We start from the raw sequence: 19,200 nt of genomic DNA on the forward strand, positions 1-19,200 counted from the left end.
GCCCAGCCCAGCCCAGCCCGGCCCGGCCCGGCCCGGCCGCCGCCTCCGCTGCTTCCCCGCCAACAACGGGCAGTTTCCAATCGGTGTCTTGATGAAGGGATAACAAGAAGGATATATGTATACACACACACACATATATATCACTTTAAAATATGTAAATAAATATGTGTGTGTTTAAGTGCTGCTGTGTTTAAGTGCCTAAATTCCACTGCCAAAATTTCAAAATTTGAGCATTCCTGAGGTAAAGCTCCTAGAGAACAGTCCCAGGGCTCACTGCCAGTGCTCGTCCCCCGCTGCGGCCGGGCGCAGCCGGTGCCCTCCACGCTCCCCCTTGGCCCTGCGTTATTTCCCCCCCGGATGGGAGGCCTGTGAGTTTGCCTCTCTATCCCTACAGCTAAACCTGCCCTGCAATGATGGCACTGGTGAAACGTGCCGCAGGACGGGGCAGCAGCGTGAAGAACACGCACYGAGTCCTTGCAGCCCCTCGTTCACCCGTTCGGGCCCTCTCGCCAGCTCTGCTGAGCTGCTGGGTTTGGACCTGTGGGACATGACGAGGACACGTCACAGCAGAAATAGCAGGGCAGGATCAAGGTCATTTAGTTTCTTTCCCTTCTTTTATGGCACGCTAACGCTGTTTCTAGAACTACTTTGTATCTAAAATGCTTGTGTTACACAGTAATAACAACAAAACACCTCTAACAAAGCTAATTATAGAATCACAGAATAGCTGAGGTTGGAAGAGACCTCCAGAGATCATCTAGTCCAACCCCCTGCTCCAGCAGGGACACCCAGAGCACAGGGCACAGGGTGGCATCCAGGTGGGTTTGGAAAATCTCCAGAGAAGGAGAGTCCACAGCCTCCCTGGGCAGCCTGTGCCAGTGCTCTGTCACCCTCACTGTCAAGGAATGTTTCCTTCAGCTCCTATGGAACTTTTGATGCTTCCGTTTCTGGCCGTTTCCTCTAGTTCTGTCAGTGTCCACCACTGAAAAGAGGCYGCCCCCTCCTCCTCACTGCCTCCCTTGAGGTATTTTTAGACACTGATCAGGTCCCCCCTCAGCCTTCTCTTCTCCAGGCTGAACAGACCCAGCTCCCTCAGCCTTTCCTCATATGGCAGATGTTCCAGGCCCCTGATCATCCTGGTAGCCCTGCGCTGGACTCTCTCCAGCAGCTCAACATCCCTCTTGTACTGGGGAGCCCAGAACTGGACACAGTCTCCAGATGTGGCCTCACCAGGGCTGAGCAGAGGGGGACGATCACCTCCCTCGACCTGCTGCAGACTCTTAATGCACCCCAGGATTCCAATGGCCTTCCTGGCCACCAGGCCACAACCGCTGCCTCATGGTCAGCTTGTCATCCAAATGTTCCCCTCCTTGTCATATTTCATCAGTTCAGGTTCTTAGGACTTATTTTTTTAATGACAGTTTCTCACCATTACATCTCACATGGGAATTGTGTGGTTCAGGCTTTCCGCTTAGCAGGTTATCTTCACTGTTTCTGCTTCACTTTATACAGTTCCTGAGGTCCTGAAGCTTGGAGCTGTTTTAGTCTAAATCTTTGAACAGAATTTGAATTGGTGGTGTCAGAAAAAAACCTGCATATCACTAAAAATAAGATTTGTACTTCATYTTTGGCCTTTGTGGTGTYGATGTAGTGACRGGGTCCYTATGTGCAGCTTCACTTGTGGCTTTGGGATTGTCTCTCTTTTAGCATTGCTGACAAAAATAGGATTTACTGCTGAACTGTGGCTAAGGAAACTCGTTTTCATTAGTATTTTAGTTAATATTCTCACATCTCCATTGTCAGCTAGAGGGACACCTGCAGGTCAACACTGATTCCTAAGGCCACAACATTCTCGCTGTGCATTTAAATTTACTGTTGATTACCTGAACTTTTACTTCAGTTAATAAAAAATGTATTTAATTGATAAAAAAACATAAAGGAGGTCTGCCAGTTGGGCAAGATCTCGCTACATGAAAAGTAATCAGTTATTTACCATTGCCAATTTATAGATTTCAACAACATGGCAAATACTTGTCCTTTTCTGTTAGCTGCACATAAAAGATGACTTGGGGCTATCAATTAATGCTTTTTTTTTTTTTTATGATATTTTCCTCTGAGGTAGGCATTTCTGTCTGCCATGTGCTTCTACACTGCCTAGAGCTGCTTTCGTGAACCCTGCTGCTGAACTTGGCCCCGYTTGTTCACTGGTGTCTCCTGGCAAGAGCGCAGGTTATGGAGAAGAGCTGCCTATGGAGCTAGCCAGGCCACCTAAGAAAAAGGATGAAACGTTTTCATAACTGTCCACAAACAGTTTGTACCATACCTGGAACTCTGGTCTTTAGTATAGTATATTTAATAGTCTATTCAAAATGCATCGTTGGTTTGATCTCACACATTTGTCTAATYTAAAGCTCTAACGCTATGTGGGGAAGAACTTACAGCAGAAGGTAGAAAAATGTGTCAATACTGGCTGTGTATGAAGGGGAAGTTACTTCATCTAGATAGCTAACACTTTTCTTTATATAATGAATAAACATTATATACCTCATAAAGGTCTTCATCCTGATGGTTTTATGTAACATACATATGGAATGGGAAATGGAAATGGAATAGGAAATTCAAGTGGCTGCTAGTTGATGCCTCATAAAGGTATAATGGTTGGAAGGGCAGCCACAAACTCCGCAGACAGATGGATAGAAAATATAGGGATTCAATGGGATCGTTTTCAAAATAATTATTTCTTGTTTTAATTGCAGAAAGCAAATGTTTCTGCTATAACATTCATGTAGTTTTGTCAATACATAAAAATGCAAATATTTACATTTTAAAAATATTAAATATTCAATTATTGTTAATAGTAATTAAACATTGTAATATTTACTGTAAAATGGTAAATATTTAAGTACTTACTGACAAATTTATATCACACTGCTCTTTATATACACCCCCAAGATGATGATGACACTACGTGGACGGCCATGCCTAAGCACATCCAGGTAGGTACCAGGACTGACTGCAGTGGTCAAAGAAGTGATAATGCTAATGTCTAAGGTTTTTTTTTGTTTTCTTTTTCCCAGAGATTATTTTATGAATAAACTTGATCTGGTAATTGAGCAGATGGTGCAATAGCCAAAATAGAGCCATTTCAGCAGTGCTCACTGCTTGCAGAAAAGCACCTGGGCTCATAAGCAGGCCTCTTTTTAGTGGGAAGATGAATCATGTTTATGCAGTTACAGGTCTTATGAAAAGCCCTGAGAGAGCCCCCACCATCTATTTTTTTTTGCAGTAGTTTGTGGTGGATATTGGCTCGTGCTTGGAGGAAAATATGACTCTCCTGAATTCTGTGTTTGCAGTGCAGAAGCTCTATCTGGGTATCRTAACTATTGTCCTGCTTATGTTCTATGTATTTAGATTTTCCTGCAAACGACCAAAAAAGGGAACTGTGGCATAATTCAAAGCGTAAAGCTAAAGACAAATATGTATCAAAAACCTTGTCAGAATCCTATTTCACTACAGAAAGGTGCTTTGTAAAGATCAAGACCTGCATAATTTAAAATGACACTGTCCTGCCAGCAGTTTGCTTTAGCATTTCGCCACTGAGATGTAAAGGAAGGATTTTATTTAGTCCATTACTGTACTTTAAGCAAGTTTTTATGAACTCTCTATATTGCTTCAGGTTGTTATATATTTGGACAATAGTATTTTTACTTGTGTATTTTTAAAGCTGACTGACAGTGTGTCATCGCAGGAAGTCAGAACTTCACTTGTTCCTTTGCCCTTCTGCAAAGAGTGACAGAAAACCCAYGTCCTGCAGCAATCCGGGGCATCCACCGCCTCCTCTCAGTGCGTATCCCGTGCTTTACTCCTCCCGTAACAGGCCTGGAGGGCAAAYTGATACCACATTTCACATCTTCACTAGCTCCTCTGCGTCTTTCAGGGTTCCCTATCTGGCTGATATCCAGCTGACCTGCAGCAGTAATGGAGAGGGGAAATATCATTATATATACATACATATATAGATAGATACATCTCAGTATCACTATGTTGTCTAAGCCAGAGCAGGTTAGGCAGTCTGCACGGTTTTTAGTAACTAGTTACCGCTATGTCTGTGGTTGAGCTCCCTCCTGACCACCCCTGTGAGCATGGCTTTGGGCTGCTTCATGTGAGCTGGGAAAGAGGAGCAGGAGGGAGATGTGGAACATCTAGGGAGGCTCCAGGCGAGAGCAACAAAGACGACTAAGAGACTGGCGCCTCCCTCGTATGGGGAGAGAGTGAGTGAGCTGGGCCTGCTTGGCCTGGAGAAGGCGGAGAGGGGATCTGATCAATATGTGTGAGTACCCGAAGGGTGAATGGAGGGAGGAAGGGGCCAAGCTCTTCTCAGCGGTGGCCAGTGACAGGACAAGGGGCCAGGGGTATAAGCTGAAACACAGGACATTCCATGTGTCTCCACGTGTTCTCCACCTCTCCATAGGTCCCCCAGCTAATCGGGCACAGGACTGAATATATCCTAAAAATGTCTGTCGTCAGTCTTAAGGCTCCACTACAGTAAGTCTAAGATGTAATGAGACAGAACGGAATTAGTTTAAGTAATAAATGTTTAATCAAAGAATTTTACATATTATTAACAGCATTCATTTGGCCAAACATCTACATGGTTGTAGTATCCTACTTGTATATAAAGTGGGAATGTATCAAGTATAGACTATGAAAGTGCAAATAACAATTCAAGGTTAGATTAAGTTTTTTTTTTACATTATAAAATTAACAGGTTTACAAAATAGTCTTGCCAAACTTTATTTTTGAATTGTAAAGTCAATGAGTATGGTGTTAAAATAAGTACCAAGAAAATACAAATCGAATAGGGTCATTTCATGCTCATTAAGAGTAACACGGAAACAATGGATCTACTGCACAACCGAACCAAACTACAGGAACCCAGAACCCACAAACGTCACTATCTTCACAGAGAGCACCCTACACATCTGACCGTAGCTTTGCGAGACGCTTCGACGCGATACACACGACCACTGTGAGAATCGTTCCCTTCGGAAGCTACAATCCAAGGAAGCTATGGGAGTTAAACCACTTTCAGACCAATTCATGATGACAGTTCAATGAAGAACTGTTTTGGATTATTTTATACCASTGAACGAGTAAAAATAGGCATTCTTCAAACATGTCCAAGAGTTCATGATTATGCTGAGAACCGGGTGGCTAGAGGAAAAGTTGGAGAATGGTTGGAGACTATTCTATTCCATTGTCCCTAAAGATGCTTGCAAAATGACCTAGTCTTTTATGGGCTGAGGGTAAAATATTCTTACTTCATTTTTCACTAATATGAACCCCGTGGCTGCAGGGTTCAAAAGCAGGATCTGCGTGAACCAGTTACCAAAACACTCACTTGAACTCACAGTAACCAATACACAGACTTCGCTATCATGACACTTGCCTATACACACTCAGTAGTAATAAACTTTTATACCATATCAACAAATCTCTGGTAACAGTTAAGCAAAACTTAAAATGGAGTGTACATAATTTGCTTGTATTATGACAGGTTTTGATTATATGTAATTAAAACAGCCATTTCAACAACTTACTGTAGTTGTAATTATGTACTGTACCATTGTATCTCACTAACTGTAGACTGATGCTTTTAAGCAATTCTAAAACCAGTATTTATTTTTTTTTAATTATTTTTTTTCCACAGTACAACAACTAGGAAGAGGGTGTTTTTTTTGTTGTTTTTACACTAAACAGTAATCACACAGCAAATGAATATTGTGCAATTGAACAGATACCTAGCAGTGTTTTGTTTATGCAAAAACACTGACTGAACATTGAGTTATTTACTGTAAAGGCAAGGCCATGGGTGGTTTTATGGAGGTCTTTGCAATTAATAGCATAGTTACTCCAGAACAGACACTGAATTTGACTTACTTGTTTAACTGTGGCAACTATCCAGTTGGGTTAGGCAAAGGCACCGTAACATGTTGAGCAAACTGTGTTATCTGAACTGTGGGAGTGGCTAATATACGAAAATTCGGTCTTCCTATATTTTTTATAAAATGTTATCATTAAAAGTAATTGCACTATTAGTGCATAGAATGCTTTGTAGAATTATGAAAACAGAGCTATGATTGCACTTCCATTAAAGTGTCTCTTAAAATACAGCATAGCTGTTGCTAACTAACTGTATTTTAATATTTAAAATAACTGTTTAACAGCAGCATTAGGTTTCATTAACATAAGAGAGAGGCTACATTTAATTAAATGCAGTCACCATGGCAGCAGATGCCAGTTCAATTTAGAGAAGCAATGCTACCCAGTGGTTTCTGTCACTACTAAAAACGGTGGGATTACTTTGATGGAGTAACACTGCACGGTTTCATTAGGCTAGAGCCAGCTCACTACTCACAGTTTGGCACATGTGGACTGTAAATAGACATGGAAAAGTCTTTGATTTTYAGGTGAAAGCAAATCCTCTCTAACTGGTTTCTGGAGCAGTACTAAAGAGAAGCACTGAACACCTCAGTTCACACTGCTAACGAAAAGGAAGAATGAGTAAAGTGAAGTTGCGGAAAACAAAAACAAAATGCAAACAAATTACTAAATATTATTTTGATGAAAGAATCAGTTCCAAAAAAAAAAAAAAAAAAAAAGGAATAAACTATTTCTTAGGAAAAACAAACAAAATAATCAGTGTAAGCCTTTAATCCATACTTTCAAGTTAAGGATCATCAACCTAAGGCTAAACAGATGCTGCATTGTATTAGGAATGTGGAGTAGAGCCTACGTATTCCTTTTTCTCGCGAGCGACAAGGCAAGTCCTACCTAACTAAATGCAAGGGATATTCCGGGAGGTTCCCAGTGGCGGGAGCGGCGGCAGCCCGAGGCAGCTCCAGGCGGCCGCGCTGCSCTCGGCGGCGCCGGGTTCTGGGATCGCAGCCTCCGCGGCGCTCGCTCCGGCGCCTCTCCCATTCCCCGCCGCTTGCTCCGGGCTCCGCTCGCGCTCACACCAGGTGCACGTGCTCAATCCATTCACCGGAGGTCTGGGCGATCTGGCTCGAGGCATCTTCCGAGGCACCCGCGGCGCTCGCTGCGTCCCTGGCACGGTCTCCACCTTGGGATGCTGTCTCACCCGGGATAAGGTTTTCTTCCAAAGTACCCTCCTCTGTTTGGGTTCCTCTGCCCTCGTTTTTGAGTGCATCCTCAAAGAGTGCATGCTCCTCCGGGGGCTCCAGGCCTATGTCTATGAGATTTGGTTGCCCTGCTGACCCACCTTCAGCGCTGGGCTGCTGCGAATCCTCCTCGGTCTCCGTACTGGCTGAGGGGATCAGAGCAATGCTCTGCGGGTTCATGTCATGAAACCAGGCCATAATATTGCCGAGAAGATTTTCGTTGGCGTTGGGATCCTGGCTGCTGGAATCCACGTCGCTGGATGCCGAGTACAAGCCGCTTCTCGCGTCGCTGCACGGGTGYGCGTGAAGGCGCTCGGCTGCGAAGGGGTCGCTGCCTGCCCCCARTCTCATGAGGCTGTCACCCAGTTCCAGCAGCTCCGAGCTGCTCAACGCCGAGCGCGGGTTGTCTATACTCATGGGAGCAGAGTCCAGCCTGGTGGGCAAGGAAGTACCTATTGCTCCTAGGGAGGCCTCGTTGTTGAGAAAGTCTCTAGTTTCTTCGTCTATGGCCAAGCCAGATTCTTGCAGTGATAACTGAATAGCTAGCAGGATGTTTGGGTCATCTTCGTCTAGAGAACTCAGAGCCTGTGGAAACACAAGAGGGTGACATTCAGAATAAAACAAAGAGAAATCTGGCCTCAAATCTGAAATTCATTAATTACTGCCACATGTCGTTTATCAGAATCAGTGTTTACCACCTCAGTACTCTATAGTTGCCATTGGCATTTAAAAGCTTCCTATGGTGACATTAGCAATTGTTTCGCAGAGCTTACCAGTGTGAACGGACCATTTTCTTGTCCTAGATTCTCCCTTTCTCATCGAAGAATTAGGAGAATTCGCAGAGAAACAAAACGATACAGAAAAGCACAGCACAGGAAGGCAAGCAAAGCAGAGGGAATGGAAAAGAGATTAGGGGAGATACCTGCAGAGAATCCTGATTCTCAGAGCGACTGACAGGGGTATAGTCATGAAGCGAAGAGCTGTGCAGAATACCCATAGAGGCTGAACTCACCATGGAGGTGCCGTGTCTTCTACTGCTGCCACCTTCTTGGGTGTCTGTTTAGGCAATTGAAACAAAAGCATTTAAAGAACTAGTCAGAAAAGCCTTTGTAACCTCTCTACTTCTCTTCTTGCTTTGGATTCCAGCTGCGCCTTCCTTTATTCCTTCCTATATGTGGATTCCTTTATTCACTCTGAAATAAATAACCTAGAACATTCTTTCCACAYCACCTCTTGCACAGCAATAAAATGCCAGTTCTACTGTTTTAGGAGGGACTGTCTGGTTCATTTGTGCTTTTCTGCTCTCAGCAGCACTCTGCCCCTTGAAAGGAAGGCACATGCCATCGTTAGCACAAGCCCATGGGAAAACGAGCAAAATGCTTCTAAGGGACAAAAATGAGTCATGGAAAAATCTGAAAAATATTCCACGTGGCCTTCCTGCCCCACTTGCATTCTGGATCTCCCTCCCTTATTCTGTTGTTCATTGTGATCTGGCTCTTTATGGCAAATGCTGCCAGAATGTCCTCAGTGAGTGGGAGAGCTTGGATTGTCCCTCTGGGCTGAGTTGTGACCTTCTGTCCTCAAGAATGGCCAATTTTCAGTGCCATTCTTCTATTAGTTACACTGTTGTACAAGATTCAATGGGAATTCAGTGTGAATTAGACCGTAAGATTCACTCAAGACATATGGGCTGCATTTACAGGTGGCTTAAAACCAAATTCAGCCCATTTTGCTGTTTTTGCAAAGGCAGCTCAGCTGTAACACCACTGTAACATCGCAGCACAACTAGGAGTCACTCATGTATGTCTTGGCAATGAATGGCAGTACTGTCCTCTTACAAACCCAGCAAAACAAGTAAAATGTCGTTTCCAGAAGAACTTACTCTGTAATAAAAGGAAATGTAATCCTTCTGACTTTAATATGTTTATGGGTTGTTTATGGCTTGTCCTGGCGAAGGCAGGAGTTTCTGAGCAGCGTTTGGGAGGGCAGCTCTACGACAACCTTCCAGTGTGAAGCTTGAGCTTCAGCTGCTCTGTGAAAACTTGTCACAAACTTTCTTCAGGAAGGTAAATCAGCTCTGAGGAGCACTTCGTAGGGAAGATAAATGCATTTCTCCTTAAAAGGAGCAGCCACAATTAAGCCAGCAACATGAACATACCCGTAAGTGGAAGAATAATGCTGGAGAACCTAGCAAAGTATTTGAAACTTCAATATATCCACAGAAGAACCACCACGGTGGATTCTGCTGGCGAAGTGCAACGGCAGCAAGAGGGCAGGAGACCCAGCGTGGTGCAGGGACTTACCCAGGGTGCTCTGATCACTGGGGTCATCCGGGTCCGGAGTGTTGCTGAGCAGGCTGTGCACGTCGCCGCGCCGCCGCTGCCTGTGCCGCCTCCGATACTGAAATTCAGCATATTCCTGCATAAACCAAAGGTTACAAAACACAGGGCAGCATGCAGGAATATTTTTCTGATGCAACGAGCTCCACATTTTGGTAAAAAAAAAAAAAAAAAAAAAAAAGGTGTGATTTTATAGGTTTATTATAAAATCACCTGTTCTCAGAAAAATAAATTGCAGGTTATAACATGCAATGCATTAAAAAAAGATACCAGGTAACACTAAATCTATAAAATGATAAGCTAGCAAATAAAATTCCTTGAGGTACTGCTGATATTTTAATACTTGCAATCTCCCTTTTTATAAATATTTTTTTTGCTTAAAGCTTTGATACCCAGCTTTGCACACATATTCACACACACACTTCTTTATCAATACATAGCTAGTAATTTTAGAAAATAAAAAGAATTTTATCTTTTTCAGACCATCTCAGGGGCTTGTGGCCACCAAGGCCAGTAGAAAATACCAAGGGAAGGCTACAGAAACTGGGTGGATCAATACTGGTAACTTGCAAWACTTTCCCCAGCCCAGCAATACTTTTCACCCAGAGGACATGAGAAGTTCCTAGAGGCTCAGGAACTTCTCAGGTAGCTCAGGATCCCCTTCTGCTGATGAGTCTTGGATGGATTTTTCTTTGATGAATTACAAGTCTCCTCTTTATTTTTGCCTAATGAAAGTTGCTAATGAGCCACACCACAGAGATCTGAACCCCTGCAGACTGTCATTTTTCATGCTGTGAATATTGACCARGGACATTTTACTTGTCTTATCTGTAGCAAAGACTCAGTTTTGACTATGTCAGACTGCATCTCTCCCAAGGGTTTATTGTCTTAATACCTGCATATAAATATTTCCTACTTTAGCTGACATTAAGAGGCTGATTCTACTCCTGAAGGCCAATTTGGTGCTTTCCAGATGTAATTTTTGATGAATACAGTTGACACTGAGTCTGCCTACGTGGGCAAGATCTTTTGTTAATCTAAGTTATTTATTTATACAAGGCAATAAATATATATTGGCAGGTGCTAGCTCTTCGGAGAAGAATACTTATAGTTTCGTCCCTAAGCCACAGGTTGGGAGATCTGTAATGCAGGACTTCCTCTAGCCAAATATCTCGTGAAAACAGCATCACCATTAACATGCCTTTTGTATATCAACTATATATACATTTTCTCTGCACACTTCAACATSCAAAAAAAACCTAGAATTGAATCATTAAGTGTAATTTCTCATACACCATGACCTTATTAATTCTAAGGGCATTATTCTTGCATGTTTTCTTTCTTTGAAGTTTTTCAAACCAACTTCTCATTCATTATGACATATGCAAGCCAAAAACCRAAAGATGTCACAAAATGATCAGTATGAGCAGATTCTTATCTACATAAGATGCATGAAAATTTTAAGAACATCAAAATCACTGTGCTTGATCAGTCAAAAGGTTCATTTAGCCCCRGGTTCTCTCTCTAGCAGCAGCAGTGGGTGGTTGTTGGCCTAGGGACCAGCATAAAAATGGGACAAGCGTGAAGTGAAGGACGCTTTGGGATTCCTAGTCTGAAGGTTACTATTATTTTGTGTTGTTCCTAACCTCCTGCACCCTCCAATCTTGGCATGCAACCAGCTAACTGAATTAGTTAAAGAATTATTATATCACTAGGAGTCAGATAAGGAATGAACAAAAATTGAACACTAAAATTTATAAATCATCGGATCTTGTTTTTCATGTTTTCATTTCTTCTTCACAGTAAAATCACAGATTCTACCTGTAGCCATTTGGCTGCTTTTTTTATGCTTTAAATAGTCATCYTGAATAGTAGTGAAACAATTTTATTTTTGATCACTTGGAAAGATTTTATGTATTTGAGCATACCAAGTTTTAATTTTATGGGGTAGAAATATAGAAATTTCTCACAATCACCTCTAACCAGCGTTGCTCTCTGCTGAAAAAGAACCAGTACGGTTTTGTTTTCTGTGACCATCCAGTACACACAGATGTGCTACTACCTGTCAGTAAAAGTAGAACTTTATTTCAAAATTCTGCAGGGCAGTTCTCTAAAAAGAGGCAGAGATGATGCTAATGCTACAGAATTCCTTTAGCACAGGTGGTTGCAAGTATCTTGGACAAGGATGCAGCAAAGAAGCAGACCTGCATCAGGCAAGGCTCACTTAGGCAAACCATACAGACTCACAAGCCATCACTCAGCACGACCTACTGCTGAGGAGCTCCTCAGCACACTGCTCATCTGCTTTTGCTCAGAACCAGCTCCACGGAGGACACAGTAACACCACATTTCAATAKTACCAAACACCAACTTATTTAAAAATGAAAGACTAAAGGAACCAAATAGGAGAAGCAAGTTGATTTTTGCAGAGAAGCAAGCTAGTTTCTCTCCAGCATGACGATGCTAGCCAACAAGAGCAAAGGAAATATATAGAACACAGAGTGCATGAAGTTTTCCAGGTTCTTTCAAAATAACTAGGTAGAAAGAAAGCAGCAACAAGGAAATCTTGAGAATTTCCTTCCTAACTGTGTGCTTTAATCTAATGATTTCAAAATATTAAATAAATATTAAGCTGTAAAGTAATGCTTCATAGGAAGCATCTCCTACCTCAGTGCTTTCTTCAAAATTATACAGTCTTTTCCTCTATAAAGATTGTAGAATATTCATTTAAATTTTTTTTCATTTTCATAATGACAATTTTTATTTGTGGTTTAGCTAGCAGAAATTCATCTGATACATATACTTGTTTTCCATGCCATTTTAATACATAAAATTAAAAAAAATCAACTGGTTAACAATATTTAATTGTATGCCTGTACGGTTTTGTTGAACTGTTCTGAAAGGATGGAAATTTCTTCTTCTTTTATCAAATTCTGCTGGATTTATGTTGCATTCAGAAGTAATCTACAGTTTCATACATTTATTACTTTAAAATTCCTCAGCACACAGACACCAGCTGATACACAAGGCTAAAACAGCTTATTAAGCTGGAAAATATTTAATAAAATGTAGCTCACCTAATATCATCCCAAATAACTATATTCATATTAGAATCATTGTTCATGGTATCTGCAAAATTAGCTATGCATATATTTCCTTTTATTGTGAAATAAACAGAACAGCTTGAACCAAACTTGGCCAACTTGATATGCTTTGAAACAAAACAAGGAAGCTCTTCATGCAGATTATGATCATACCTATGTTTCTATGCAGGACTGCATTAAAAAATAAAATAAATATATAGTTTACCTCAGGCGATGCAAATCCTAAATACTCCCAATCCCATGTTCCACCAGCAAAGCTATAAAATTAAAGGAGATGTACTGTAAAATTTAGAAGCAGAATAAAGAACAAACAACCTACACAACTCCAAAAAAATCAACCTATAAAAAGCAGTGTAATTGCAAGCCTCTTACATTAACAAGTCTTCTGCTCATTAAGGAAACCATACAATTAAATTGTTGGCAATTCCAGAGCTGCTTGAGATATTTARCAAGATCTTCTGAGCATGCCAGGCATTTAGTGGCCATCTTAGAGCAGAAAGGATGTATGGAAGCCGTAAAATCTCCTCATTAGTATATCACAAAAGGGGAATGTTTCCCCAATGCATATGGGGAAGCTGCCACATCCACAGCAGTGACTGGCAAACACTCAGCTCGCACCATTTGGATGCCTGAAGTCAAAACACAGGGGCAAGGCCAGCAAGGTTTCAAATTATGGCTGTGTAMGGGGCCCCTGGTAGAAGTGCTCTGTCCTAAGGGGTCCCACACACTTGCTGCCCTGAGGGGACAGCAGGACAGGCCATATAAGGAACCCGGTGATATAAATTCTTTATCATAAACTAGTAACAGTGGAGTTTGCAAGCTGATATATACGACATATATGAAAGAAAAGTGAGAGTCAGTTTTAGGTTTTTAACTTTGTCACCATGAAAGTTGGAACTGTGATTSCGTGTTAAGTCCTGTCCAACCATACCCAGACTAGTATCAGCTTCAGGTGGTCTAAATACAGCTGCAACAAGTAGTAGTGAAACACTGCTGCTCAACTGGTTCCACTTTACTGTTGTTTAAACTATTTTTTTTTAACTTACAGGATGATTTAAAATCACACTTCTTGGTAGTTGACCAGGTACCAGACTGATTTATACCACGAAGCTGATTCTGTAAGCACCCAGGCAGAGAAAACTATAATCCCAGCCTCTCTAAACTACGAGGGCCCCTGTGTGCACAAAGACCCTTCTTGTCTTTGGCTTAGCTGCAGTTTTAAAAGCCAGCAGAGGTTTCTCATTTGTGCTTTCATCAGCAAAGGGAGGTTGATTAACAGCATTTGATCCACATCTGATCCACACGGCTCAACTGACCAAGGAAACGTCCCTCTGGTGACCTACAGCCACCAAATTTAGCAGCTCCACTTTTCCTCGCTGTCAAAGGACRAGGGTGCGTGGGTGGATTCACCCACTTTGGCACCTTTCAAATGGGCTTTGTGGAGTTGCACACTCTTGTCTGGATTACCTGCGCCTTGGGGCTTCTGGAGAGTCAGCGGGAGCAACACCACGGGCCACAGAGGCTAAAAATTCCTGCCGCTTCTGCTGCACCAGACAAGCCGCCCGGATGATCTTATGGCGAGGAGTCCGAAGGTAAGGCCTGTTCACTTTCTGTGCAAGGTCTTCAGTGACCATTTCTAAGTCTGTCTGCAAGAGGAATAAGTAAAAATAACATACTTTGACAATGAAATTAACACCAGGCAGAACTCCACCACAAGCACTCAACTGAAGGACTTCCATTTTCCTGAAAATACCATCAGGCCAGAGGCCCAAGAGACACCAACCCTCAAATAATTGTTACTACTGGAATTAATACAGCTACAGCAATGACATCCTGAAAACCTGTTTCACAGGCTGACCTGAAAAAGTTTGTTTTCTGCTWCTCCCTCTGTTCCTTCTTCCACGTGAAGTTGGCTGGAGGCAGGAATCACCTTTTCATTTAGTGCTTTGTCTAACACAACAGTGTTGATTCTCCAGGGAGTCTTTGAGCTGGCTAATGCCTACACCAGGCCCTGAAGAGCTCAGCGTGTCCCTAGAAGGCCCTGCAACCTTCTGTCTTGCCTCATCCTCCCCATGACAGCTGGACTTTGGCTCCATCCTATGATCTAYGGAGCTGCACACGCAACTCCTGCTCTCTGCACTCYAGCTGCCCAGTCCCCTYGGGTGTAAAAAGCCACCTTGTCCATTCCTCACCCCAAAACACCTGTCCTTTTAGCCCACACCTCTACCAACCTGCCCTCCTGCTTGCAGGCTAAAATGGCACAAAGCCAATATGGATAACTAATACCACCAATAAAAGGGTAATATTGAAATAAAATATATGTATTATTACCTGCATAAGTTCAAATATTTCTTTCTTTGTGCTTTTAGGCTCCAAGAAGAATCCATACGGATAAGAACACTTGAGAATGCGGCGAGTTTTCAGAAGCTCTTGCACAGCATCTTCAATGAACGTGGTGTCAGGACAGCCTCCCTCAGCTGCAAGGTGATACGAGCACCGTGAGAATCTTTTCCTGCTGATGTCAACATTTCTTTACTTTTGGAGTTTTCCTCCAAAACAGTAAAATTTATATGCATGACAGTTAAATATTTGCAAGTAAACAACAGCAAGCTCTAAATGATTATACAGTATTCTTATAATTAGAAATAATCACATAATATTAGTTCCTCTCTTATTAATGCTGTTTTTTTTCCCTCTGTCTTTGGATACATAAAATTTACCCTAAAATTAATTTTTATCCATGACCTATGATTTCCCGTGCTGGAGAGATCACATCACACAGCAGACTGAAACTGCCTCTCTTCAAAAGAGAGATTAGAATAAAGCAGATTTGGTTTGATTTCAAAACAAATTCACAGATTATAGCAAACACGAACAAATTCTACATACTTCCACTGAGAGCTCTACTCAACTGCTCCATCTTTTCTTTGGCTGTTTTTAGAAGGCGCTGTTCTAACTGAAAGAAGAAAATGAAAGAAACACAGTTAGTTCCTTATTTGGGGATGAATGAAAAGGAAACAGAAATTAATAAAAATGGTTTAACCCTCACCTGGTAGCTAAGTTCATGGTTCTTAAACCTTGTGTAATAGTGCATAAATCTATCAAGCTCTTGAAATCTTCTATGTTTCTTTTCCGCCTAGAAAATAAGAGGTGGGCACAAAACAAACTAAGATAAATCTTAAGGTTTAAATTAATAAAAAACATTACATATAAATTCATAATTAATGCATCTATTTCCACGATACATAAAGCATTACGTACAATGCTGATGAGTGCCATGACAAAACAGACAAAGCAATTTTATTTARAAAAAACTATGCAATAGCTCTATAGCTACAGAGTTGATGTGCTGTGCATGCAGGCCATCCGACCTTTCAAATACCAAGGTTAAAACAAGTCTTCTGTAGGACACAGTAGCTAATTAAAGCCTCAGCACACCCCTCCTACAGAAGGGGACCAAGGCATAGAGAAATAAACTGACTTGTCTGAAATCAGCTAGTAGTTGTTAAAAAAGCCAGCAAACCAATCTTATGCAGTTACCCACAAATAAGCAATATTTTCTTTCCATCTCTTCAGTTTGTTCAAATGTATAYTTTCCCATTTAAAATTCTGAAATTTTATGAAACCCATCTTAAATAGAAAATTGTGGCCTTCATGCTGTTTTTTAGATAAATATTTTCATCTGTTACCTCTACTGTCATCTCTTTGGACTGCTCTTCTACGTGTTGAATAACTTCATAGCGAGTGCATCTGTAATAGCCTCCAGTGGAAGAGCTGTGCTTCTTCCATTCTTCTAAGCATATCCAGCAAAAGTCATATTTGCACTTCAGAGGAGAAAGAACAAGCAAAAAAAGAAGCTGTTATGTTGTACATTTGCACTTATGCATCATTACTCCACCATAAACAAGTGGTGGAATCATCTGCAATGTGTTTAGAGCAAAAATAAAATGTCTGACGAGTCTCCTTCCTGCTYTACATACTACTGAAGATCTGTGGTATCAGATCTTCTTCTTATGACTACCTCAGTCATAATTTTTGTTCCTTGGATCACATGATTGTGTTGGATCTACAAGTTAAATTTCAAGTGGGTGGAATAAATCAAATGATAAATACATCTGGTTAGGCCTGTTTGGGGTAGAGGGTTAAAAAGAAGGCAGCCCTGTTGTTTAAGTGACACAGAAACCATTCATGAGAAAGGGCTGGCTTAAAAGAAATTTCCTACCTTTAAAGAGAAATTTGAAATCATCAATAATTTCCATGTTTTCGAAATGAAATAAATAATTTATACAAGAATATGCACTTAAATGTAAAATGTTCAAAGCTAAAACAAAACATTTCTATTAGCAGAATGCAATGCTTCAACTGACCTGAAGTTTGTCCGGCTGTTGGTTCATGAAAAATGTTCTAGATTTTGACTTTCCAATTTGGAAAGCAGTATTTTTTCAGAATCTTAAGTACTCTCAGGGATGAACAGTTTTCCACTCAATTCTAGTGCTGTCTGTACTGAGATCAGTATCAGCAGCTCAAGAGAAATCCTTTTTGAGATCTGCCTGCTTCCAGCTGCAGGACTGCTGATATCTTTGCAGCACAGTGAACGTGAAAGAAGTGGTATGAGYTAGTATCTGCTGTTGGGTAGAAAGGGCCCTTGAAAAATGCCCAACTAACTTTATCTATGAAATAACTAGCAACACATACTCTGAAGAAGTGATAAAATTTAGGTCAAATCTCCATCTATTTCCATTACAATTGTTATTGGAATTCAACAAATTAAGCCACATCATTCCTCTCTCAGATAAATTTAACCTGATAACCTTTCCAGGAATCCAGGAATCCAAAATGTGTTCACCAGTAGTTGCTCCATTCATTTAATTAGATACATTACAGGAACAAATGAAATCTAATTCTTTGATTGTATTTCTGCAAGTTTCACCTCACCAGTGATGCTGCTTTTAKTTATTTATTTTTTCTTTAAAAAGAAATTCAGATTAAGGATATTTCTTCTAGCTAACGTCTTGCTAGCTCATTTCTTTGTTCTTAAACATTTTTTGAGTCGCTTGCTTATACAAAACAGTAGCGTAAGAATAATCATGCGTATTGAGTGTGTATCGTTGTGTAGTCTACCTATCATGCAAAATCACTTATCACATAATCACCTTCAGAGAAGAATCAGAGGAAAAACAAGTTGCTTCTTGAGCCACAAAACTACTAGAGCTTCATTTCCTATGAATTCATGCCTCATGCTCCTACTGCAATATTCCCACCCTGGCCACTTTATCTCCCTCAGAAGCATTTCACCCGATCTTCTAACCTCTCACACATCTCCAACAGCCTCCTCTGTAACTCAACATTCACCCGCATTGACCCCAACACCAGATCCTCCTCAGTACCTCCAGCTTCCCCACTCCCATTGAGCATCCAAAAATGCATCTATTTAAGAGCATCTTCTCCCCAAACCCTAAGCTCTGTTTTACATCCCCTACCGGGTTCCTGGCTTAGCTCCCAAACCACACGGATGCTGTGGGGCCACTGACGGAGCCAAGGAGCAGAGGTGGCTGCTCGGTGGGTATTTCAGCCTCTCTTGGCAGGTGGGACCCCTCAGGTGTCTGCACCATGCAGCTCTGAGTCTCACGATGCTCTGAAGCCTCTCCTGCTCTTTTGCATCTCCTTCAAAGCACCCGGAAGGCTGAAACCTGCTGCAGTTGGGGAGGTGAGAGACACAGCAGGGCTGCACAAGCCTCGTTTCCTTGGAAACCTGGCTCCTGAAACAGCCCTCTGAAGCCCTCTGAAGGCACAAACATGGTCTCCTGTCTAAAGAGCGTCCATGGCACGTGCTAAACAATATTGTTATATCCCACATATGAATGAACGAATTCTTTCTTTACTGGCCCCAGTGCAATTCTGCTGTACGTAGCTATTTCAAACACTCTTACCTCTGCTTACAGTCTGGAGAATTGCAAAATGTACTAAACAACAAACCTTGTACGCTCTGTAATGGAATTTAGGAGCTCTTTAACTAACCACTTAGGCAGATGAAAATATAACCAACCAGCTTCAAAAGATGCTTCGATTTGTACCCCAGAGAGAAAATATGTGATATTAGCTGTGCTTAAATAAAATATTTCTCAAATATAGAGATATGCTAAATATACAGCTTTCACCCTATTTGAGAGAATAAGCACTCTTCACTGATACTGAACTCATGGCAAAAAATATTTTTCTATTTTGGTAGCATAGTGCAAACTCATGACTAATTTTTTGGCTGCTGTCACCATTAAGTTTCTTCTGACATTACTGCTTCACAGCTTTTTTCATTCCTACTGATTAGTTTCTTTTTACATTTTCCCATTTAAATTCTCTGCTTTGTTGCTATGTCAGAAATATAATGCAACAGAAAAATGTAGTAAGGCAAAACTTTCATTAGGGGTTACCACTCCTTAAAATACATCATCTGCTGCAAATTTCATATGCTTTTTCTCTGCCAGATAATTAATAATGATGACATTATCAAGGCTCTTAAGCTCTTTACCGTACTGCCAGCAACTCTCACTGTTCACTTGCCAACTAATCAGATTTCAC

General features: G+C 41.4%; 2 protein-coding genes across 2 annotated transcripts in view; both read right to left on the reverse strand.

The window, feature by feature from the left end:
* The window catches only part of GATAD1 (GATA zinc finger domain containing 1), a 3,833-nt gene extending 3,284 nt beyond the window's left edge, over window positions 1–549 (reverse strand). The window contains exon 1 of the mRNA XM_026039372.1: window positions 468–549. Coding sequence (XP_025895157.1) covers window positions 468–549 — 82 coding nt within the window. The remainder of the gene's footprint in view (window positions 1–467) is intronic.
* A 6,464-nt stretch (window positions 550–7,013) lies between these two features.
* The window catches only part of ANKIB1 (ankyrin repeat and IBR domain containing 1), a 47,737-nt gene continuing 35,550 nt past the window's right edge, over window positions 7,014–19,200 (reverse strand). The window contains exons 11-19 of the mRNA XM_026039450.1: window positions 16,314–16,448; window positions 15,674–15,760; window positions 15,514–15,580; window positions 14,956–15,101; window positions 14,092–14,270; window positions 12,830–12,881; window positions 9,485–9,599; window positions 8,104–8,237; window positions 7,014–7,766 (exon numbers count right to left, since the gene is read on the reverse strand). Of these exons, the coding sequence (XP_025895235.1) occupies window positions 7,014–7,766; window positions 8,104–8,237; window positions 9,485–9,599; window positions 12,830–12,881; window positions 14,092–14,270; window positions 14,956–15,101; window positions 15,514–15,580; window positions 15,674–15,760; window positions 16,314–16,448 (1,668 nt within the window). The remainder of the gene's footprint in view (window positions 7,767–8,103; window positions 8,238–9,484; window positions 9,600–12,829; window positions 12,882–14,091; window positions 14,271–14,955; window positions 15,102–15,513; window positions 15,581–15,673; window positions 15,761–16,313; window positions 16,449–19,200) is intronic.

This window comes from Nothoprocta perdicaria, unplaced genomic scaffold, assembly GCF_003342845.1.
Source record: "Nothoprocta perdicaria isolate Ctin4 unplaced genomic scaffold, notPer1 scaffold_23, whole genome shotgun sequence".
NCBI classification, from domain to species: domain Eukaryota; kingdom Metazoa; phylum Chordata; class Aves; order Tinamiformes; family Tinamidae; genus Nothoprocta; species Nothoprocta perdicaria.